At 38.7% G+C, this 16970-nt stretch overlaps 1 protein-coding gene across 2 annotated transcripts; it reads left to right on the top strand.

The window, feature by feature from the left end:
• The first annotated feature begins 403 nt into the window (after positions 1 to 403).
• Positions 404 to 14041, top strand: LOC138953656 (AN1-type zinc finger protein 3 homolog). 2 transcript variants are annotated; one of them, XM_070325536.1, is made up of 6 exons: positions 404 to 555; positions 3738 to 3778; positions 5586 to 5615; positions 5908 to 6481; positions 8714 to 8844; positions 10486 to 14041. In XM_070325536.1, the coding sequence occupies exons 1-6, from the start codon at positions 503 to 505 to the stop codon at positions 10635 to 10637; spliced, it is 981 nt and encodes a 326-aa protein (XP_070181637.1). In that variant the 5' UTR covers positions 404 to 502; the 3' UTR covers positions 10638 to 14041. The 2 variants fall into 2 exon arrangements, with proteins under 2 accessions (XP_070181637.1, XP_070181638.1); XM_070325537.1 differs by lacking the exon at positions 5586 to 5615.
• Positions 14042 to 16970: the final 2929 nt, after the last annotated feature.

Here is a 16970-nt window from a genome sequence, read left to right as displayed (position 1 = left end):
TTTGTTTGTCTGTGTGTCTGTTCCTTTGTTTTTTGTTTTGTTATTTGGATGCCACAACCTTGCCTCATTTTAGCCCGCCTTGACGACTGTAGAATCTAGATGTTACTTGACTGACTGACGTCACGGACAACTCAGTGACAGTGCTACAGCACTGCGGTCCTAAAAAATATGCGAATAATTATTCCGCTTGCCAAGACTGAAGCAGTCTGCCATTTTCCACTAATTCCTCCTTGTTGCTGTTTAGTATGCTTCCTTGAAAAATCAGTTTTGATCATGTCTGAGACTGAGATGCATGAACAGTTTTCACTGTGCTTGGATGCCAGGCACTCGGCGCCTTCTTACATGACCCGCTGCTGCATTTGACCTCTGACCCGGATATCTCTCCAAGCCTCGTTCTGGACAGAAAAAAATAACCAGCTGGTGTTTCTGTCATTCCTTCACAAACAAGACTTCTTTTATTTCCATCAAATTGCCTATTTTCACTTTTTTTGGATGTTGGTACATGGAAGATTCGAGCAGCGGTGAACCTCCCCTGTGCCCGTGTGGATTTTGGGGGTGAGTATGAGCATGTAAAGAGGCTTTAAAACGCTCATAACGGACAATTGTCGGCAAGGTAGGTTGGGTCGTATCGGACCAACCCATCCATCCAAGATGGCATCGGGCTTCGCTTTTGTTGCCTGAGGAACAGATAAAAAAGTCTGTTGACGTTTCATACGGTTGTATAAGGTAACGTTGTACGTGCGTTTTGGTTTGTTTTTGATAGAAGAAGCAGTTTAGACACTGTTTATGGGAAATGATTAGGTTAGAGATGGGATGAAACGGGACGTTGCTTGTCGGATCACGTCACGCAAGTGAAAAAAATCGTTTCTGCCCCGAGCTGATGCACAAAAGGTTTTCCCTGCTCCGTCTACAAAAGAGGCCGAGCAGGCGTTTAGTATCCATGACGTTAGTTGTTTTTAGCGTAACGAAGGCTTTTCTTTCGCCGAGAACTGTTCACTGCAGCTCGACACTTACTTTATGAGCTTATTTGCGAAGAGTGTGACGGGGGAGGGTCAGCAGTGCCGTCTTCAGCGTTGTCGGGTTCTCGTAGTCGTACAGCGCAAGCTAGCTTTTGTTGTCGTCGCGGGGAGGATTTCATTTAATTAATCTCTCCTTTTGTGCTTGCTGGTAACAGTTCGGTTGGTGCTTTGATTTTGTAGGCATAAGCATGAATGTGACAAAAGTAGAGTATGTCAATTGTCATTGTCATTGTCAATGTTCACTCACAAACTACAAGTACTGATTTTGTGACACTGCAAATCTTCAGGCTGATTGAGGCCAGGAACCCCATGCGGTTACTGTTTGGGAATTTTGTACCTTCACCTTCGTGTCTCTGGTGATGTCATTGTAAATTCTTGCTTTTTAACATAGACTGGGCGGGGGAATCGAGACGAGGGTGGTGGTGGTGTGTGTGTGTGTGTGTGTGTGTGTGTGTGTGTGTGTGTGTGTGTGTGTAGAGCGATTCAGAGAAAACTACTAGACCAATCTTCATGAAATTTCACATGAGAGTTCGTGGGTATATATAATATCACCAGACGTTTTTTTAATTTTTTCGATTGTCTTTGATGACGTCATATCTGTCTTTTCGTGAAAGTTGAGGCAGCACTTTCACGCCCTCATTTTTGAACCAAATTGGTTGACATTTTGGTGAAGTAATCTTCCACGAAGCCCGGACTATGGTATTGCATTTCAGCTTGGAGGCTTAAAAACTAGTTAATGAGTTTGCTCATTAAAGTTGTCATTAAAATCGAATTTTCACTAACACTAATAACAGATTTAAAAATGATTGCATCGTGTTCCTCAATTTCTCCTGAATTCAAAAATATATACATATGTCTTGTTTACTCTAAAACTGTGCTCAGAATGACAGAAAATAGGTTAAGTAAGCAGGGATGTCGTTAGGCGTCGGATATCGGACATATAACGATGAAAATCCCCAAATGTCCGATTCACATTGCTGCATGTCGGTCAGATGTCCTATCGTTTTAGCCTGAGCGTGGTCATTGTCCGATATGTACTCCATTCCTTTGGACAGCGCGATATTCGTTAATTTTCATTTCAAGATACAAATCTTCTAAAAGACCGAACGCTCTCGTGTTCAGCTGACACTGAAGTTGTCAGTGCCGCGTGCGGATCTTTTCTTTTGTCGGGAATTCCCGAACCGTTTGCGGTATGCGCCGTTTGGGTATAACCGTCTCGGTGCAGCGCACTGATCTAAAAATAGTGGATTCTTTTTAGATCAGTGCATGCTACAGGAGTACCGTACGGGAGACAACTCCAACTGACTAAATTTGTAGTCTGCTTTTGTTTTCGATACGAGACGAAGCACTGAATTATGCCGCTGAAAAAAAACTAAAGCCTGCAAAAGATCAGCATTAGATCAAACCGATCATTTTGTTTTTCAACTTTTATCCAAATCATGCAGTATTTAATCAAAGGAAGAGCTCTGAAGTTGTTCATGTTGGTTTCTTTTTTGTGGTTTCTTTGAAACTAAACAAATACAACATTATACACACACTGTGTTGATGTATTTACTATATTATGTGTGTGTTCTACAGCGCGTGGGTGTGTGTGTGTGTGTGTGCGTGTGTGTGTGGGCGCATGACTTTGGAACAATTCCATGGAATGTGTTATAAGCTGTTTGGCGCAAATTCATAATGTCCTATTACACTTTCTGAAAGCGGTCAAATGTCCTATTGATGCTGAAGAACTCAGGACATTTGTCCTATAGGTATGAATTTGTAGCAACATCCCTGAGTAAGTACTGCGTTTCCACGCTACCCAGTACCCGGAGACAAGCGTGACCCCGTCTCTAATATGAGGTGTGGTTAGTCGAGACTATCTGAAATATAGTCTCGGCGATGACTGTTTATTGTGTTTATCTGTTACTTTGATGCCGACGGCTTGACTAAATCAGTTAATGTTTTTATATCGCTTCACGTGACTTGTTTTTATTTTAAATCATAGAATTAGAGTTTATATTTATGTGTTTTGGATGCTTATCTTGTAGGTGTATTTTGCTTGGTTTCAGATTAATAGAGCTCTGCATTTGAGATCTGTACCTGGATTTGTTATGACAGGCTTAGCTTAGGTGCTGCTCACCCCCCGCGGGTTTGGGGGAAGAATTTACCCGATGCTCCCCAGCATGTCGTAAGAGGCGACTAACCGATTCTGTTTCTCCTTTTACCCTTGTTAAGTGTTTCTTGTATAGAATATAGTCAATGTTTGTGGGGATTTTAGTCAAGCAGTATAGTAAGAAATGTTAAGTCCTTTGTGCTGGAAACTTGCATTCTCCCAGTAAGGTCATATATTGTACTACGTTGCAAGCCCCTGGAGCAATTTTTTGATTAGTGCTTTTGTGAACAAGAAACAATTAACAAGTGGCTCTATCCCATCCCCCCCCTTTCCCCGTCGCGATATAACCTTGAACGGTTGAAAACGACGTTAAACACCAAATAAAGAAAGAAAGAAAGCTTAGGTCAGTAGGTGCTGAGGCGAAGAGGAAAAAAATCTGGATCGACCAACCCTACTTTATGCTGCCGACCCTGTAACTTTTTTCAAACTGTCAAAAATAAATTTATTCAGAAACGAGAAATAGTACCGGTACATATTATAAACTGAGATTGTTTTCACTTAAAAAAGATAATGTGGACTCCAGAATATGATTTATGTTTAGTATGTGTGGCATTTCTGTGCAGGTCTGACAAGACTCTGGGGCTGTGTTCAAAGTGCTATCAGGGTAAGTGTTCCTGCGGTTGATAAACACATCTGGTTTGTCTGTTCTCTGATATATGAAATCATGCTTGGCAGTGAATCATTCTCCAGTACAGGTAGCTTTCCACAGGAAAATTGAACCAAATGTATTTAAGCATTATTCCTTGGTTTAATTCTGAGATATAAGTGTCTGGAATGCATCTAAAAGGGAAATTAATCGGTGGCACTTGGCACTTTGAATGCTTGTAATTGTCACGTTAAAGTTTGTTATAATACATAATATTGAAAAGTTGTGAGACCTAAAACGGCTGAATATAACCCACCTCACCAAATCTAACGGGGTAAATGTATCGATCTAATATTCTTGTGCTGCTGATACAGACAATATCAGGGGTGGGACTTTTCCGCGGATTTCCGCGGACACAACTTACGAATTCCGCTGGAGTAATCTACTTTTTCGTGTCCCATTTCATCACAGTATCTATAACTTGTTGACTGAATGATATGGAGAGAAGTGAAGATGGAACAGAACACTGGAGGCTTGAGAGTTAAATTGTGCTGACTGAAAACTCCTGATAACTAATAGTCATTTTGAGCTTCAATGCATTGGGGCGTCACTTGGATCATACTATTGCCAGTATTGGATTATGGATACATGGTTCATTACGTTAGTATGCACCATTACAATGTTACCATTGTTGTGTGAAAGTGTTTTTTTTTGGTTTTTTTTGAGGGGGAGTGAGGAGAATGTCTTTTTTATCTGATCCAAACGAGTTGAATTTTAGTCTCAGAATGCACCAGATTGCACAGATTTTAAAGCCATATGTACTTGATGACTATACACGCTAATTGCTTTACCAACAGCTGGAGACAGACTAAATTAAGTTCCCTGCAAAATATTGTGGTCTAGGACCCCTTAAATGTTGAGATATTTGAATTTTCATTTTGATCTGGATCGTCCTATTTATAGATTTGGCAACACATGTAACGTTGATGCAAGGGAGAGAACACCGCGGCTTTGTTGACATCCTCACTTTTTCAGAGGCTAGAACAAGCTGTAATGCATGTATTATGGTCCGCGCATGGTGACGTATCGTCATTATATGGTCTTATGGTGCGTTTGACATCGATTGTGGGCAAACTACACTTTGTAAACACGGGAGTGCGTTAGTATGCCTTTAATGTACCATTTAAAAAAAAACACCTAGAAATAAGGGATTTCCTTTTTTTTTTATCACAAAGAGTCCCACCCCTGAATATGCAGCCATTTTCATTTTTAAATTCACAAGTCTCCCTGTTTGAGAAACTGGAATTGGAAGCAATTATTTGTTCCTGGCAGTGGTAACTACGCTTTTTGTATGTGACGCCATACATTGGTTCAATTTATCACTTTTAAGTCAAACATTAAACAATTCCTGTGTCTATAATATAATTATTTTTTTCGTCAATATACTCAGGTATTAGTGCTTTATGAAACCTTGTTTCTCACATTTATCTTGTGAATGCTTATCTTAGGTAAGAATTAACTTTTAAATACTATTACTAACCTTATGTTTGGGCGAAGTCAAATCAAACTCAAAGACACCCTTCAAGAATATCTCTTTCAAGCTTTCAAGCAGGTCATAAAAATGGGCCATGTTATGTTGTTGTTAAAATGTAATTGTTTATTCCCCCACAGTTTAAACTTCTGCTTTCTGCTAGTGATACTTTTATAATATAATATGTTTGGCTCTGTTAAGGGTGGGATTTTAGTTAAGAAATAGAATCCCCACGGGATGAGGGTGAAATTTAAAATTTTTTATATATCTTTGGCTTTATCTTTTCTTTTGTAGAGAAAACTGCACAAAAACTTGATGGCCCAGGTAAGATTCTCACTCAATAACAATTATCATATTGTGTTTCTTTTTTGCTGTTTTCCCTTTGTAACTTGGTTAATGCTATTTATTTCTTTAAGCAATTGGCCTAAGGGAGGGGCTTAAGAGCCAAGTTACCTACCTAAAGTACCGCATGGCAAAGAGACAAATATGAAGTCACATTTTTAAGAATTGAGCAAAAATTATAAATAAGTGTTACGCAGGTGATTTTCATCATGTGTTAAAAATTTGGTATACTTGATATTGAGAACACATGTACTTATTCAAGTTTGCTTTGCAGATTTAGTGCGAGGTTCCCCGGTTTCTTGCACGCAGACCAAGGCAGGGCGGTCCAGCAAGATGGACTCCAACTCTAAACACTGCCCCTCCCGTTCTTCAGCAGACAACCTGTCCAAGCAGCCTACCTGTGCCGAGGACCAGAAAGATCCAGCAACGCTTCCAACATCGTGCGCCACCAGCTCCACTGCCGAGGATCGAACCCCATCCCCAGGGGTGGAGGCCAGCGGCAACCGTCAGTCAGCGGCCCCGTCCTGCGGGATGGAAGAGATCGCAGCGTCCATGACCGAGGGTGCTGCTGTGGTAGGCAAGAAGGGGAAGGAGGACTCTGTTGCCATCCCCACCTTACAAACTGTCGATCGCACCGGTGGGCCCTCTGAACTTTCTACGGCCTCTAGCGGGCCCCCTCCTAGTGTAGGTGGGGAAAGTTGTGCTAACGAACGTTTGTCCGGCAGTGATGTTCCGTCCCCTCAGGCGGTTGCCTCTGGTTCTGACAAGAAAAGCGTGGACACGAAGGACGAGGCCTCCGCCCTTGCTGCACAGAGTCAACCCGAAACAACAGCTCGAGGCACCAAAAGGTAATGAAACTCAGTGTTTTTAGTGTTTTTATGGATAGGGTTGTTGTCATGTGTTGTTTGGTTGTTTTAAGAGCAGATGAACCACACTTTTCCATCCATTGTTTATTTGTATGGACAAGAAATTGTCTTATATATATATATATATGCTGATCTCACTCTCAGGCTATGATCTTCCGTCACTAGCGCATACTTTTTTGATCTTACTGGTTGTTCTGACACCTTGTCTGTGGACCGTAGGATACTTTTGACATGTACATGATGTAGGACTAGGAGGTGTTTATGCCTGAACAATGTTTTTGTAGCCAGGATATTTGGCCCTATACATATTTTTAATCCAGACTCTTCTCAGAGTCTAGGAACAATACTGGAAAGATCAAAGAAGCTCTTTTTTATGTATTTTTAATTTGTTACCCATTTTGTCTGTTTATTATGCAAGCACACTATTTTACTATATCCCATAAAGGCATAAGCTGCTTTTTGCCTCTGTCTGTGTATATATTTCTTTTTGTATTTGCGAACTGGAAAAATGCGTGCACACTACAAATTGTAGTCTCTTGTGGACACTGACCTCTCTGGGCATGTATATCCTTGCTTCTGAAATAAACCATGTAATCCATGGTTGGGGGGGGGGGGGGGGGTCTGTAGCAATCATTTTGTTCTAAATAGTTCACTGTAGATGACATGTTTTTTCTCATGGATAGAAAGGTTACAACCCCACTGATGGCTCTTTGGCTGAAAAGAAAATTCAGTGTTTCTGATTCCTCCTGTCAGAACCTTCTTTTTTTTTTTAGCCTTCCAAAAAAATATTAATTGAAACTAAAAAAAATATTTTGCCTATTTGCATCAAGGAAAGTTGCTCTTTCCTGACATCCGGGGACACAGCTGTTATGATTCCAGCCATTACCAAGCCATGTGTGCCTATATAAAAATACTAAACAAACAAAAAAAAACAGAAGTAACCAACCTACTGACCCTAATTTGTTTTGCCTTGTCATCGGAAGCAAATATTTTATTGTTGTTGGCCTTATTGCATTAAATTAATTTTTTGACAATGCATAAGAATATGATTGACTCCGGTGATGACTTTCATATTATGTACTGTCTCAGCATGAATAAATAGCATATGAACCATTGGCGGGTTGTTGCCTAAGCATGCATGATTAAATATGCATGTGTAAATGTGATGATTCCTGCTGCAAAAAAAATGATAAGACAGTTGAGTTTTGCATAAAATTGAACAACTGGCTGAACGCTTATTGCATTTGCAGGCATTTTTAGTGTGGCATAGAAGACGTAGCTGAGAGCAAGAAAACAAGATCTAGATGTTTGAGTCAGTATCAATTACCATTGCTTTTGACTTCCGATGTATCTGAGATATGTCTGAGATTTCACTTTCAGTCTTTTAAAAATTAAAAGGTGACCAAGTCATTTAGTTATTTCGGAGAAGATCGTTCAGAAAGTGATGCTGAATCTACTGGTGTCATTCATCATTTTGTTGAGAACTTCAGGGTCATTGTTTCATACCTCTTCTAAGCCACATTTTTTTTGTTTTGTTTGTTGGTTACTTTTCTTTTTCAGAATTTGGAGTCAAGTTGTCTAGCAAAGTACAAAAGAGAAGGAAACGTTCTACATTCTACTCATGCAAGTGATTTGGTCAGCAGAATTTTTATTTCGTGCTCATTGTTTCGTGCAAAGCATTATTTATTGTACAGGTGGCAGTAGTACGAGTGAACCGAGACACCTTATCACTCAATATCAGTCCACAACGAGACTGGCTGTGGATTTCACACAAAGATTTGCTGTTTCCAGTCCAGCCCTGATTTGCAGGAACTGTATGAAGTGCTGTAGCCACGCGCAGAGCTGTAAGCTCTACTGTGAATGTGATGATTGTTGTGTTTTATTTCCGGTTGAATATTTACGCATATGTACCACTACCAGACATGCTTTTCACTATTCATTTGAGCAGTCAGTCAATTCATTGAGGTATGTTTTCATACCTTTACTGCTTACTGTGTACCTTTACCGTTTGATGTAGTTGTGTGCTTTTTATTTGAATTCTGTTTCAGCTTTGTTCAGTGAAATACAGTTTATGTCCTGTGTACATACAAACACCATTTAATAATTTTTCTTCAGGCATCTGGTTTTGCTTGTTACCATATTTTGAGAAGTTAATGAATAAAAAGCAAAAATGTGAAGAAAATTAGCATCAATACAAAAATATTTCCGTTGCAGGTCACATGATGAAATGGAGAAAGAGGAGGCTGGCACCCCAAGTCCTGTAAAACAGAAAAACAAAAAGCGCTGTTTCAAGTGTAGCTGCAAGTTGGAGCTGGCTCAACGAGAAATTGGTCGCTGCAGATGTGGTGAGTGTAGTGATTTTATAAGAAATGTTATTACTGGAGAAGTGGTCTTTAATCCTAAGGTCCGGGGTTTGAATCTCAGTCGTGGCGTTCTTTTTTTCTTTGGCCTTTCTTACAAAAGTTTCTAAACCTTGACAAGGAGAGAGATGACAGAAAAATACCGACTTGAATTTCAAGCTTGGAATGACAGTGAAGTGTGTGCGTGCTGTGTAGTTCAGGATTTCAGGCCACCTTTACTGTACATAATTTGATACAGGATCCTCAGCTACTCACCCCCTGGATAGGCATACAGAGATCTCAGCTTTAATGGAGGTTTTGGTTGTGAACCAATAATGTCCAATGTTGCTTTTTTATGTTCGTAAAGCGCACTGAGACTTCCATTTGGCGGTAAATAGCGCTACAGAAGGAGGTTTTATTATTTCTGTTTATATTTAGGCTAGTGATAGTAGCGGGAAGGGTTTGTACTTGTGGGATATTCTTAGGATTGAGTAACTAAATGGATTGATAAATGTTGCATTAGGATCAAGTTTGGGCCAATATGTTGGAAATAAACATTCTCTTAAACATTATTAAATGAAGCTAGAACAGCAAATACTGTTTTTTTGACTCACATGCGAAGCAAAAGTGAGTCTATGTACTCACCCGAGTCGTCCGTCCGGCCGTCCGGAAAACTTTAACGTTGGATATTTCTTGGACACTATTCAGTCTATCAGTACCAAATTTGGCAAGATGGTGTATGATGACAAGGCCCAAAAAAACATACATAGCATCTTGACCTTGCTTCAAGGTCAAGGTCGCAGGGGCCATAAATGTTGTCAAAAAACAGCTATTTTTCACATTTTTCCCATTTTCTCTGAAGTTTTTGAGATTTAATACCTCACCTATATATGATATATAGGGCAAAGTAAGCCCCATCTTTTGATACCAGTTTGGTTTACCTTGCTTCAAGGTCAAGGTCACAGGAGCTCTTCAAAGTTGGATTGTATACATATTTTGAAGTGACCTTGACCCTGAACTATGGAAGATAACTGTTTCAAACTTAAAAATTATGTGGGGCACATGTTATGCTTTCATCATGAGACACATTTGGTCACATATGATCAAGGTCAAGGTCACTTTGACCCTTATGAAATGTGACCAAAATAAGGTAGTGAACCACTAAAAGTGACCATATCTCATGGTAGAAAGAGCCAATAAACACCATTGTACTTCCTATGTCTTGAATTAACAGCTTTGTGTTGCATGACCTTGGATGACCTTGACCTTGGGTCAAGATCACATGTATTTTGGTAGGAAAAATGTGTAAAGCAGTTCTTAGTGTATGATGTCATTGCTAGGTTTAGCTGAAGGTCAAGGTCATGTAAAGGTCAAGGTCAAGCATGTGAGTCGTATGGGCTTTGCTCTTCTTGTTGTTACATGTAACACATTTGATGTTTGTTGAGTCGTATAAGCATTTGCGTTTTTGTTGGCTCATGCATTTGCTCACTGCAGTGTAATTTGAAAAAGAGGGGGGAAAGTATGCTGTAAGAATGGGTATTCATTCTATTTTACTCCATTTGCCAGGCAAACAGTTACACATACCCATCCAAGAACAAAAGTCATCTTCTGAGAGAATTTTATGTTTTGAGTTTTCTTTCCTTTCAGATCGTGTGTTCTGCTCGTTGCATCGACTGCCGGAGTTGCATGGCTGTGACTTTGATCACAAGGAGGAAGGGCGTCGGGACGCCAGAGAGAAAATGGTCAAGCCCACCCGCCATCTGGGCACGTCCTTCCGCCGTCTGGACCAGAATTCTTGATGGACGTCCGGCCCCTACATCCTGCCCACCTGTCCCCCGTTCCCCCCTCCCCCTCTCCCTCCCCAAAGTTTCCCAGAACTTCCACCATCTCTCCTACTACAGCTTCTCATTGTTTCACAATCTTTCCGGTCTCCAGACTTCTGGCCTCGGCGGTCAGTCGTGGTAGCTGTACTTGGGGAGTGGACGCTAAATTTGCTGGCTTTCAGCTCATGAACAAGATCATAATGCAACCATTGGAATTTTTTCCCCTGGTAGATAGACAGTGTTTCCCCCTTTGGACAGAGAGAAAGCAAGTCCATTTCTCTCTGTCAAGCTCAGCAGAGTCTTTGCTTTGGATTTTGCAGTGTTTGCATGATCTTGCAAAAAGAAGAAAAACTAAAAAAAAAGTTGTACTGCTAAAAGAAATAATTGTTTTTCTCATTTGAAATGTCATCAATAAAAAGTTTGGCATCAATAGATCTTGCAACCCTGTGAACTGGGAGTGTCAGCGTGTATGCCTCGGCTGAAGCTAGTGTCATTGTGATAGAGACACAGAGAAACACATATATATAACGTGCATACAAGTTGCGGGATCTGTCCTGCGACCATTAATGTTTATCAGATTTTGTTTATGTTCTGAGAAGTCTGTGTATATGACTGTAGGCTAAGGGGGAACACTGAACTGAATCTATTTCTGGACTGCTTGCAGTGAATGCAGGTAAAATTGGAGAAGAAAAAAATAGAAATGTGTGTACTCTGTAAGATATCTGATTCTTCTTTAACCTCCTTTTTTTTTTTTTTTACCTTTCTTTTGAAATATTTTTCTTCCATAAACTGTTTAACCCTGATGCAATTCCAGAAACTTTTCTATTTGGGGTGGGGGATAGAAGATGTCTTATCTTTGAATTCTTATTTAGTTTACAGAAAAAATGAATGTGAAACAGTGAATTATATACCTCAAGAATTGGGGGCACATGTTCTCATGCATTTTTTTTTCATTGTGTATGCAGTGTAACACATTTTGTGCCAGTCATAATACGTAGATATGGTTAAGTATTTGTGTTCTTGGCTTTGCTTTCATTTTGCTGCCATGGCAATAACAGCAATATTTGACAGGAAATAAAAAATGGAAAGCAGTGAGAAAAAAAAGTTTCTGATCAACTAGCCCACTCATTGTTTGAACATATCTGACAGCTTTGCTTTAGCAAATCTGTTGAGAAAAGTTTACATCTAATATCCATGCTGCTTATGCAATGGAAATCCAGTTTGTGTCATAAAACTAGAAGAAATGCTACATTTACTGGTCTTGTGTCTACACGCTTAATCATCAATTGTTTTGTTTTCTGCTTTTTATTTATTTATTTTTTGTGGAAGTAAAACAAACTCAAATTGAATTGATTAACAACTTTGATTGACAGTACAGTATGCATTCTTCTGGTTATTGTTAATATTTTTTCCTTATTTTTTTCTTTTATAGCTGGTTGGTATTCACTATTGTTATTCGACCTACAGGAAAAGAAATGTTCACACTTTTAAGGTTCTACGAATGTGATAATAAACTGAAGTAAAAAAGATGCATTTTATGTGGCATTTATAACAGTCTTTGTAGAATAGCATACACTGTGGGTTAGTATCATTTTATTATTAACATCATTCTGGAAATATGGCACCGGTTTAATAAGATGCATACAGACTGATGTTTTTGTGCTTCCTTTTGTTACATTGATTAAAATTTCTGAAAAAAACACAAAATGATTGCAACAATTTGATACAGAAAGTGGTGCTTTACTTGCCTCTTTGATTTTCACAAATGTTGTGAGGTAAGGAAGGTATTTCTCTTTTTTTTTCTCCTCTTTTTGTGCGTGTGTGTGGAAGCTTCTGGGTTTCTTTTTCTTTGAATGGGTTTGTACCTGTGGAAAACTACCTCAAATTGGCTTTTTTTTTTTATTCAAAAATAAAAGGAGGAATTCAAACCCTTCTTGAAAAAAGGATGTGAAAGACAAACTTGTCCATTCTTGATGGAGCAAAGTGAGAATGTCACTTGTGGAATATAAAAAAAAGTTTCTTGGTCTCTGGAGTTCTCTGCAGCAGATTTTCTCTTTTCTTTCAAAAAATATTTTGTTCTTATTTATTATGTTGCGGATGATGATTACAATAAGGTATGATACTTGAGTCAAAAAGACTGCTGGCTACGATTGTGTGAGAGTCAGTTTAATGAACTTTCTGTGGATGGAACATAATGTAGACGAGCAATTTGATCTTCTTGCATAGCTTGGTGTGTCTTCTTTTCATTGTGAAGCAGGTAGCTTCTGTACATATCCTTTGTGTCCCGATTCAATGCATAGGTTAATAACCTAAAAATATAATCTTATATACAGTAAGTGTACAGTGTGTGTGTAATCGTAAGTTTGAGAATGCTTGTGTGGTGATGTGCGTGTGTGATTTATTATGAGACAGTGCATTTGAGCTGAGCAGAGATTCCGTGTGTGCTGTGCTTTTGATGATATTCATGTTTATGAGTGATGGAAGAAGAGAAAATGTGTGTGTTCTTGTGAGTTTGGCAAATGGCGTTTTGGTGCGATTGTGGGATGAAACAGTCCAGACTTTGGGAATAAAAATGTAGCCTATCATAGTTTACCTCTCTTTTATGACATTAAATTTTGTTCAGACATGACTACTTGCATGGCATTACCAACATGTGTCTTTGCAAGCAGGCATATTCGGTAAAATGCATCATGAGCATGATGCGACAAATGTGTTTCTGTTTGGTGTCATATGACCGGCCATTGCAGAAAAATGTACATAATGATAACTTTAATATTTGGCAGTAGTCAGTGTAAAGATCGCAAAGAAGCATTGCAAACCGTTGTTAGGGCGATTTTTGAGAACAATTGAATGCAAGTCTAAGTTTAAGAAAAAAATCGAAAGATTCTGAGGTTTTATCAAAGTTAAAGAAGAAAAAATAATATGGGTATAGAGAATACTTACTGTCAGGTGATTATATTGCATTTGCATTTCTATCAGTGCATTTTGTGATTTACTCTTTTGCTGTACCCACCTCCTTGCAAAACACAGAAACAGATTTTGCTACAATGTACAGCCTATGAGTGAAAATTTGATGAACTTTTCAAAATGTTGAGCACAAAGATGCATTGTCATTTAAAATAATTTGAGTCAGGGTGGTACCTTAGTAGTAACATATGTAAAACCTACATACTTTAGCCTCTGAAAGTAAAGAACTCATTTATTTTCTCAGAATATGTGTATTTCTCAACTGAAAAGGTACAGTTTTCTGCAATGACTGGGAGTGTGGCATATGTATGATGTAAATTGATCAAGCTTGATTTTGCCCCATGTTCATTTTTTTTTTATGTGAGATTTATGATTTGTATGGTCAAGCACAATAAAGAACATCACATTTATAACTACTGCTGGACTTTTTGCTGTGTATGTAAAGGTTGTGTGCTTGTTTGTGGTTGGTTGTTTTTGTGCGTGTTTTTTCTACAAATTATGAACTCGTTTTCACTCTGCTTCAGATGCATCTAGCACACTAGCATTTATACTTATATACATGCTTGGTGCAGGTGGCAAACACCAAAGAAAGGTCTCTGATATTTCTAGTGCAGAGACAAGCACCACAGGAATGCTACAATACACATTTAGACTGAAATCAAAATTGAAAAAAAGCTACAGAAGCTCCATCAAATCTGACAAGTAAATGTTTTATCTTCACTTTATTCTATTCCTCAGTTTGCTGTACTTTCCTAACATTCTGCTAAATGACTTACAATCATATAGCAATCCTGAATTTTATTCCTGAGGGTCACTTTAACAAGTACTGTATAAGACAGAAAATAATCTTTGATATGTGTGTTTGTGTATATGTATGTCATCCTTGTCTCATCAAAAATATCAGAATAACACCGTGAATAATACAAGACATCTGAAAAGTTTATTTCTATTAGGAAATGTTGACACTGCATAGAAACAGGAATAAGACACAGGGCATGCATTACTTTTACACCGTTTCACTCACACTCACATCTGAGATACATCTTTCTTTCTTTTTTGGTGTTTAACGTCATTTTCAACCACGAAGGTTATATCGGGACGGGGAAAGGGGGGGAGATGGATAGAGCCACTTGTCAATTGTTTCTTGTTCACAAAAGCACTAATCAAAATTTTGCTCCAGGGGCTTGCAACGTAGTACAATGTATTACCTTACTGGGAGAATGCAAGTTTCCAGTACAAAGGACTTAACATTTCTTACATACTGCTTGACTAAAATCTTTACAAAAATTGACTATATCCTATACAAGAAACACTTAACAAGGGTAAAAAGAGAAACAGAATCCGTTAGTCGCCTCTTACGACATGCTGGGGAGCATCGGGTAAATTCTTCCGCCTAACCCGCATGGGGTATCTGAGATACATAAGAGGAAACAAAGGCAACAAAAATAACGCAAAAGTAAGGTAAAACTGGGACGTCAATATGTGTGTGTGTGTGTGTACACAATTTCTAATTTTTTAATGAACACATTTTCAGACACAACTTCACAGAATATTCAAACTGCAGATTTGATTTGGAATGAATAACAACATCTAAAAGTACAGGTTGAAACATACAACTACATTTTTGGGACAGAGCTATTTAAAGCTTACATCATCAAAGTCTGATGGCAAACATACTCAGCATTGCATTTCCAAACATGCATATTTGGTAGCGACAGTAAAATGTCTGATTGCTAGAGAAGAAGTATATAATAATAAAACAGATAGGAAAAGAGGAAGACAAATAAAAATTCCCCATTAACACAGTCAAACAGATAACATCAAATCAACAACAAACAAGCTTATGAAAAACAGCGTTACCTTACTACAACAAATCTGAGTTTCTACATGAAAGCAATACTGGACAAACTCTGCACTCTTTTGCAGAGGATAACACAAGCAAAGAAACATGAACACTGAAAATAAACAACAACTGAAGTTGACATAGTGAACTGGGTGGCCGAGTGGTAACGCACTTGCGCTCGGAAGCGAGAGGTTGCGAGTTCGACCCTGGGTCAGGGCGTTAGCAATTTTCTCCCCCCTTTCCTAACCTAGGTGGTGGGTTCAAGTGCTAGTCTTTCGGATGAGACGAAAAACCGAGGTCCCTTCGTGTACACTTACATTGGGGTGTGCACGTTAAAGATCCCACGATTGACAAAAGGGTTTTTCCTGGCAAAATTGTATAGGCATAGATAAAAATGTCCACCAAAATACCCGTGTGACTTGGAATAATAGGCCGTGAAAAGTAGGATATGCGCCGAAATGGCTGCGATCTGCTGGCCGATGTGAATGCGTGATGTATTGTGTAAAAAAAATTCCATCTCACACGGCATAAATAAATCCCTGCGCCTTGAATATGTGCGCGATATAAATTGCATAAAAATTTTTTTTTAAAAGAATCCCTGCGCTTAGAACTGTACCCTCGGAATACGCGCGATATAAGCCTCATATTGATTGATTGATTGACATTAACTAACAAGTAGGTGGAAAAAAGCTACTTAACGTTTTCAACGTTTTGTTTATTTCCGTGTTTTTGTTCCTTGAACGTGCGCGCGATAGCTGTCGCGGTGTATGAGTGCGACTACACGTGCCTTGGCGTGTGTGTGCGAGTGTGCGAGGGCTGTATTTTGTATATTTTTATTTGATACATGTATAAATGTGTCTCCAGGAACATGTTTTGTTTTAATCTTGTGTCGATACTATTTAGTTCTGCCTCGTTATTAGCCATTGAGTATAACTGTTTTATCATCATTGCTTTGTTGTTCTTTAGCCATTTACGTTGAATGACTTGTTATACATTGACATTGATAGTTTTATTCTTCTTCTTCTTCGTCGTTCGCTAGTTAGTTTTTATCATAAGAACCTTTTCAAATTCCTATTTATACATAAATGCATATTTTATATTGTAAAGCAGTATGCATTGTTAGAGGATTTTTTAGTAGCAGTGTTTAAATGTCGAAGCTGCTTTTCCCATTTTTACCCAAGAGACCGACTGTATATTGTGTTATTGTATTTGTCAGACTTGATTGTACCAAGTCCCTACACATGTTGTAATGCGCTTAGAGCCAAATATTTTTGTTTTTTGTAAGGGATAGGCGCAATATAAATACACTTTATTATTATTATTATTAAGTATCCTGTAGTTTTCAGATCCATGACCTTATTATTTTACACAGAACCAAACATGCAGTCATCATTTTCAGCTGATCAATGTAAACATTTCAGAAATAATTGTTCATTTGGCTGCAAGGGTGATTTTTCCCCCAGCATGAACCCAAGGCGAGATGTTGGATGCCACAGTTA

The sequence above is a fragment of the Littorina saxatilis genome, linkage group LG17, assembly GCF_037325665.1.
Source record: "Littorina saxatilis isolate snail1 linkage group LG17, US_GU_Lsax_2.0, whole genome shotgun sequence".
Lineage (NCBI taxonomy): Eukaryota > Metazoa > Mollusca > Gastropoda > Littorinimorpha > Littorinidae > Littorina > Littorina saxatilis.
This window is presented reverse-complemented; position numbering and strand designations above follow the sequence as displayed.